The sequence below is a fragment of the Plectropomus leopardus genome, unplaced genomic scaffold (genome assembly GCF_008729295.1).
Source record: "Plectropomus leopardus isolate mb unplaced genomic scaffold, YSFRI_Pleo_2.0 unplaced_scaffold27958, whole genome shotgun sequence".
In the NCBI taxonomy this organism is placed as follows: Eukaryota; Metazoa; Chordata; class Actinopteri; order Perciformes; family Serranidae; genus Plectropomus; species Plectropomus leopardus.
In genome coordinates, this window is record NW_024630443.1 from 1 (window position 1) to 7,833 (window position 7,833).

At 43.2% G+C, this 7,833-nt stretch overlaps 1 protein-coding gene across 2 annotated transcripts; it reads left to right on the forward strand.

The window, feature by feature from the left end:
* The first annotated feature begins 1,770 nt into the window (after positions 1–1,770).
* Positions 1,771–7,778, forward strand: ndnl2 (necdin-like 2). 2 transcript variants are annotated; one of them, XM_042481235.1, is made up of 11 exons: positions 1,771–1,911; positions 2,101–2,164; positions 2,532–2,651; positions 2,763–2,826; positions 3,176–3,255; positions 3,378–3,472; positions 3,593–3,672; positions 3,842–3,884; positions 4,707–4,769; positions 6,418–6,532; positions 7,614–7,778. In XM_042481235.1, exons 2-11 carry the CDS (start codon positions 2,114–2,116, stop codon positions 7,695–7,697), a joined length of 795 nt encoding a protein of 264 aa, XP_042337169.1. In that variant the 5' UTR covers positions 1,771–1,911; positions 2,101–2,113; the 3' UTR covers positions 7,698–7,778. The 2 variants fall into 2 exon arrangements, with proteins under 2 accessions (XP_042337169.1, XP_042337170.1); XM_042481236.1 differs by lacking the exon at positions 1,771–1,911 and having other exon boundaries at positions 2,061–2,164.
* Positions 7,779–7,833: the final 55 nt, after the last annotated feature.

A 7,833-nucleotide genomic window follows, 5' to 3' on the forward strand; every position in this document is an offset into this window, starting at 1 on the left:
TGACATTTTAAGCCGATAATCAATAATCCTCTCAACACCTTCGTCTGATCACTGACTTTTTCCACCGCGAGTCGACTTTTAAAACCAAAAAACTGCAGAAAAAACATCCACAGGAAGACAACAAATATGGATTGTATCCTATAAATACTTTTTAGAAAGGACTTAAATAAGTGTGTGTTAATTACTGTAAATGTAGCGTCGGTAAACACGCAGTCAGTCACCTTGATGGTGTCCAGCGGGTGTCCGGCCAGCAGCAGACACGCTCCGGCGACCCCTCCAGCCACGAAGTTCTTGAGCGGAGAAACTCTTGCCTCTTCCCCCATCCTCTCTCCCGCATGGTCCGCGCACACTGCCGGGCCACGGTCCGCTTCACGCCCGCACAGTCGCGCACACTCCGCTGCTGTCCTCTCTGTCTCTGTCCCTCTGTGTGTCTGTGTGTGTGTGTGGTGAGACAAACTGTCTATCTGCTGTCACGTACAGTGAGACGATGGACTTTGTCTTCAGACAGCTGAGAGGGACAGACAGCGACTTTTACTGCAAACCTGGAAAAAAAAGACTCATGTAAACATGTTAACTCTTTCCTGTCTGATGGCCCGACTTTTAAACTCACGTGTTTACTATGAAAATTGACTCTTCTGAGTGTTTTTCTGTCTTTTTAAATGCGGAACTAACTGTAAACAGACTGAAACACAGAAACAGCGACATCTGGTGGTGATTTAAGAAGCGTACATTTACATGAGAGCAAGTTTAACCCTTTAAGCCAGGGATACTCAGCTCGCTTGGCTTAGGGGCCAGGCACTCGTTTCTAGGATTTTAGGATGTTTCTAGGATTTCAGGATTTTTTCTAGGATTTTAGGTAGTTCCTTGGATTTTAGGACATTTCTAGGATTGTAGGACATTTCTGGGAATTTGGGATGTTTCTAGGATTTTAGGACGTTTCTATTTCAGGAAGTCTCTGTGATTTAAGGACATTTCTGTAATGGACATTTCCAGGATTTTATGACAGTTCTAGGATTTTAGGACATTGCTAGTTTAGGATGTTTTGCAGATTTTAGGACATTTCATGGAATTAAGAACATTTCTAGGACTTTGGGATATTTCTGGGAATTTAGGACATTTCTTGGATTTTACAATGGGTCTTGGATTTTAGAAAATTTCTCAGATTTTAGGACATTTCTAGTATTTTAAGAAATTTCTAGAATTTTGGGATGTTTCTTGGATTGTATGACATTTCTTGGATTTCAAGACATTTGTAGGATTTCAGAGCATATCCATGATTTCAGGATGTTCCTAGGATTTTAGGACATTTCTTGAGTTCAAACTTTTGTTGGATTTATTCTTGGAAGTTTTGAAGATTTCAGAGCATTTCCATGATAACAGGATATTTCTAGGATTTTAGGACATTTCTCTGACTCTATGGTGTTTTTCGGATTATAGGACGTTACTATTTTGTAGCAAATACATTGACGAAAGGATAAGGTTACACTAGGTGTGAGAGAGGCCAGATGAGAATGGCATTGGGACGGGATACAAGGAACAAACAGAGTTGAGGTGTGGGAAACTCAGAGAGAGCTAATCAACACCGGATTGTTTAAAAGAATAAATAAATAATAACGTTTATTTTAAATAAAGTTTAGAATTATTATTATTATATTTTCAATTTGATTGAATAATGCAAACTACATACTCCGGTACGGTAGGTGGCGGTATGCACCTAAAAGTCGGTGTGGCAGCCCGCCGCCCATGTACGTCATCAACATGCGCCTGTCAACCGCCTAAGCGGGAATTTGACAGTTTGGAAACAAAAACAAACGGAGGAGTTCACACAGTCAGTCAGCGTGGGTGAATATCTAAAGCTGGGCCGCTTGGCTGCTCCCCGGTAGCGCTGCTGCAGTCTGTGGAGGCAGAGAAGTGAGTTTTATTCGGGTTAAACTTTTGTCTTAAAGCAGCTGGTTAGCTCACGTTAGCTAACGTTTCTTTAGCATCAGCGGTTGTCAGTTCCGCGTCCGTTAACTCGTCTTTTCTCGCTGTCAGTTGCTGTGTTTTGCTTGTTTGAAGCTAAAAAAGCTGTCAGCTGTTGTTTTTGTGACTGTTGATCAGGCAGCGTGTCGCCATGACGCAGAGAAAGAGGCTGTCCAACACTCAGAGCTCCTCTCAGAGCAAGGTGAGTTCACACGGAGCAAAACACGCAGCCTGCCTCCGTGTTTGTGGATAAAACTGAGTCCAGCCTCCTTAAAGACCTGCATCCTGTCAGGCACACATATATGAGACCGAGATCCATCACCTGCTGTGTAACATTCATGAAATTGCCCTGCAACAAATGAAAAGTATTTTACCTTAATACTTCGCTGCAATTCTTGAATAAGAAAATTATGACCTGTCTAAAAATCCATCTTGAACTTATTTGAAAATTATTTGGAAATAGTTTTAAAAAGCATTAAAATTGAGTTGTGTTGGGTCAGTTTAACTGTTGTTTCAGTGTAAGTTTTTTAAAAAAAAAAGTTTTAATCTATTTATTTATTTGCACGCAGAGGCAACCGGGCACCTTAGTGTCTCAGGAAGATGACGACGACGCAACCTTCACGCAGCCGAGTACGTCACAGGTCCAGAGAGGGCTGGAGAAGCTCACGCCTGCACAAGTCGACCAAAAGGTGACAGACACACACACAAAAGTGTTATTTAATATTTAATAATTTAAAAAAAACAGATTTTTCTTTTCCTTTTGTAACGATTTACTCACACACCTTGTTTGTGTCCTGCAGACAGCTGAGGTGGTGCAGTTCTTCTTGGTGAAGGACCAAAAGAAGCTTCCAGTACGCAGAGCAGGTGCGGCCACACACTGTTTAAACAGCAGGCGGAAACAACGCTCAAGTTTACAGCCGCTGAAAAGTTTTTTCAAAGATCTCTGTACCTGCCGCTCTTTACCTGTTCTCCTGATGTCCGTGACACTGTACGGACACACCAGTAAAACAGAACAAACACACACACACACACACACACACGAAACAGCTGACAGAAAGGCCGATTCGATCTCCAGCGGTGAGTTCAGTGGCAGTGGGAATACAGCCAACAGGGAAACGCTGGTTTTGCTGGCCTCACATCTTGAGGGACGCACCTCGGTGTGATCTCCCCCTTAGACTATATAAATAAACATTTCTCTTCTTTGTCTTTTCAGACCTCGTGAAGCACGTGGTGAAGGACTACAGAAACATCTACCCCGAGATCATGAAGAGAGCGGCGCGTACCTTTGACCAGGTCTGTTCAGTCCGAGGAGTCTGAGCAACGCCAGAGTGTCTTAAACATTCACAAATTAAGCAAATATCACATTAAAAACCAAAAATCGTCACAATGGCGCTCTTTTCCACCATCTGAAACAGGTTTTTGGCCTTAAAATGGTTGAAATTGATGCCAAAAATCACTTGTACATACTCATCAATAAGCTGGAGACGGTGGAGGGAGCATCACCCAACAAGTGAGCGTCCGGCCGTATATTTCTAACATCCTGTCAGCAGTCACATGATCTTTTTGCACCATCACACAACCTTTTTGTTTGAAAATCTTGTGTATTTTGTGCGTGTGTGTGTGTGTGTAGGAGTCCATCCAATCCAAAAACAGGTCTGCTGTTTGTGATCCTGAGTGTTATTTTCATGAAAGGAGGCGTCGTCAGAGAAAGTGAGTGAGAGCTTTTGATTGTTCTTTTCAAGAAAACAGCTTTTAAATACTCGTATTAGTCTTTTCACAGTGTTTTCATTTTGTTGGAATAATGTGTGTGTGTGTGTGTGTGTGTGTGTATGTAAAACACAGCATGTGAAAAAGTGTCTGGTTGTGTTTTGTGCTGCAGACCTCATCTGGAACACACTCAAGAAACTGCGCGTTGACCTCGGGTAAGACGAGATTTGTATTTGTAACGGAGTTCTTCGCGGCTCATTTAAACGCCCTTTACGTACTAAAATAAATACATTCAGAGTTTCGTGTGTCCTCTGTGTCCGCACGGACACAGACGGTAGATGGCACTAGAAAAATGATGTGACAGTGAAGGAGGTCGTAGTAATTTACCTTAAAACAGATGCAGCGTTGTAGACGGCAGAAATCTGTGAGGACAATAAATACAATTAGAGCGATTCATTTTGTTTCGCCTTTTTTCAGATGTGTTCGTCATCTTTTACGGTCGTATCTTCCTGAAACTGAATACACTTTTGTGCACAGATCTGTAACGGAAACCCACCTGGATAACCCACCGAAAAAAGAAACGGACGTATGGACAATTGTTTGTGTTTCCAGACTATAGTCCCTATTCTGTTTTCTAAAATATAAAATTTTTTATGCGACTAAAAATATGGGTGGAGCATATTTTAATTATTTATCCAATAAGAGAAAATAATACAAGAAACCATAGCACCGGCTCGGTTACTTCCTCTGTGGGCAGAGACGTTTGACGGTGGACGGCGTCCAACTTTCTGCGTGGACTGAACGGCCTCGTGGGTGAATAGAAACGTTTTCGGGGGGCCGGCTGTCTGTACTTAGATATTAAATGTGGCCTGAAAAATGCACAGATCAGTCTGGAGAGGAAGGAATTTTGAAATAAAAAAGTGAAGGAACCTTGTTATAAAAATGTAATTCTTCTGTGTATTTGCTTTTTCTATTAATTCTAAAGTTTTTTGTTAATATTTATTCTCTGTTTTTGTGACGATGCAAAATCTCTCCAGAGAGAAACACGAGGAGTTTGGTGATGTAAAGAAAGTGGTCACGGACGAGTTTGTGCGTCAGAGGTAAGAATGAAGTTTTCTTCACAGTCGGTGTGTTTACACGCACACAAGGAACCAGGTGACGCAGGAAACCAGACAACCAGTACGCAGGTTTTCATTAACCCTCAAACTGCAAATATAAAATATGCCTGATTGAAACATCAATTTGAAAAAACTCCCATTCACTGAAAAAAGTTTTTACCCTCGTATGAGGTACTTCACACAGAACATCACTCAGAGGAAACGCAGTCATCTCCACACTGTTTTATTTCAAAAATATCGATTAAGTTTTGCACAAATCTGTGATGGAAACCTGCTTAATGATCCATAAGGAATCAGATTACTGCAGACTGTAATCTGGTTTCCTGTGCATGTAAACACTCTGCTCGGCCCCCCTCCCCTCCCCCACCTTCTGAAGCTGTGAATAAGCAGCCTGACTGCATCTGAGCCAGGTTATAGCTCAGTCATCTAATCCAGTCGTCCGGTGATCAGAAGGTCACAGGTTCGATCCCCTGTGTACTGGTGTGTTCAGAGCCAGTGTCTGTCAGACCATAGACTCTGGTTTATACCACACCACAGAGCAACAGGAGGGGTGAGGGCCAGACCGCCGCAGCCGAGCGGCTGGACCTGCACCGTCTCCAGACATCTCTGCACACTGCAGCCACATTTCCACACTCAGAGGCTGCGAGCGTGTTTTCATGCTGATTTTCCGCTGTTATTCAGAGTTTGATGGGTCATATAAGAGTATATTCAGAATTAGACATGAAGCATTTTACACTTAAGAAGTGGGATAGGCCAGTATTATTCAGGTTTTAGGAGCATTATTTGAACACACACAGCGTATTCAAATATGCGTCTCAGGGTTTCTACGGCGGTTTACAGTCAGCTCTGAGCATTTTACACAAAACAACTCGCCAACAGTGTGAAGGCTGCTGCACAGACGTCCACCCACATTTGTGTTTTTTACATGCACAAATATAATTGCTATAATTATATTTAAAATGAGAATACAGAAAATGTTTACTGTTATTAAGTTTTAAGATTTTTATTTTATTTTAGCACTTTTTTCTGTTTTCTGATTTTGTTCTGTTACTTTTCTTCTTTTTTTTTCTTATTTGAAGCTAATTTTTTTTTACAAATTTCTTTCTTTTGGGGCCATTTGTTTTTCAGTTACTCATTGCCATCTTTTCATGTTTTTTGTTAAATTATTATATTTGGGCGATTTTTCCCCTTTATTGATAGGACAGCTGTAGAATGACAGGAAATGTGGGAGAGGGAGGGGGAACGACGTGCAGCGAAGGGCCACAGGCTGAACCCGGGACGCTGCAAATCCTTTTTTTAAGAGAAATGAAGCTCATTTGTTCAGGTTTCAGAGGGTTAAGATTAGTTTTGGGGCTTTTGCCAAATGACTCCGTCTTTACGGGGTGCACACTCGACCTGTCGAGCCAGAGGTCGCCCTGGAGCATTTATGTGAATTAGCCATGTAAACAGCTTGACTTTTTTGGAATAAGGACAAAAACTGGAGTGTTTTGTGCACTTTCACTTACTTTGGAAATTCCAGTTTAAACTCTGCATGAAGATCACACACTAACATACTGAAACTGGCAAAGTTGTCGCTTTCCGTTTTGGATGCTTTACTCTATCTAGCAGTTCATTTTGTGTGTGCGTGCAGGTACCTGGAGTACGTGCGAATCCCTCACACGGAGCCGGTGGAGCACGAGTTCCGATGGGGTCAGCGTGCTGAAGTGGAGGTGTCCAAAGCCAAAATCCTCGAGTTCATGGGTCAAGTAAGTATCTGTGTGAAAAAGATCATCTCAGCGAGACACAAACAGAGTTTACTGCTACTGAACTTCATGTTGAGTCCCGGACACGCCGAGCCGACGTCAAAGAGCCGGTGATGACGATGGCCGACTCTTTGCGTCGCCTTCCGTCGCCTGTGTCTCCGCCAAAAAGCTGCACCTGACGCGCCGCTCGGACGACAGCCAACATCCAGTTTCTGTGTCAATCTGAAGTCATACCAAACAGTTTAGCAAACGGCAAACGGGTTTGCGTATCGAATTGTGAAAACGTGGATAACTTTTCGATGCTGTACATTTCGTATGTACTCTTTGCTTTACAGTTTTAGTCGGACGAACAATAACTCGGCTTTTCTAACATAATTTAAAACAAACTTTATGACCCGCCCACCTGAAACCTGCCATATTTTCTGAAAAGCTCACTCGAACCACCTGACCCGGGCCGCGGCTCCACCTGAGCACTCGTCGCTGATTCAACGTGCTGAATTGACTGAAAACCAGGCGACAAGAGGCGTGAACGCTGCAGAACGAACTGCGAAAACCAGGGCCACATTTAGACAAGAACGGCCCTACCGAAAAACAGAAGTCTCCCCTCTGCGTTGTAATAAAATCTGCGTTCATATGATAACATTGTGAGAATAATCCTCGTGTCCACGGGTCCACAAAAACGCCGTAGTTTGCATGTCAGGCCAGTAGATGGTGGTGTAACTTTGTAATGACACCACAGAAGGAGACCACGCGTGAAGTGCGGCCGTGACGTCGTTGTTCTCATAAGATCTGCACATTACCAGTTTACACGGCGACAGCAGGGGCGGGGCTTTCAAAAGATTTCACTGTGGAACCTGATTCAGTTTGCATTTTCAGGCCCCAAAAACGCCGTGGTCGTGTGAACGAAAGGCCAAACTGCAACAAAAGTTTAACCGTTAAACGGTTGGCATGTAAGCGACCCCCAGGGTGACGGACGCACACTGCAGTGAAACGCTGACCGGCGGCCGACTGTCCGCTCGGTGTGTCAGGGCCCTCGGGCAGTAAAGTTTGAGTATTTGTACCTTAAAACTGTTTGTCGTTTCAGCTTCATGATCAGGACCCTCAGAGCTGGAGTCAGCAGTACAGAGAGGCTCACTCCTCGCAGGCCGCCACCAGCAGCCAGAGATAGTCACGCTTACTTGAAGTCCAAAAACTTTTGCCACTGAGAATTTTATTTTTATTGTGAACTACAAAATCGTTGTTGGGGGGGGGGGGGGTTTTGCAAGTTCAAACATTTTTTACTTTTTTAAAAAAACGTTTTTGCA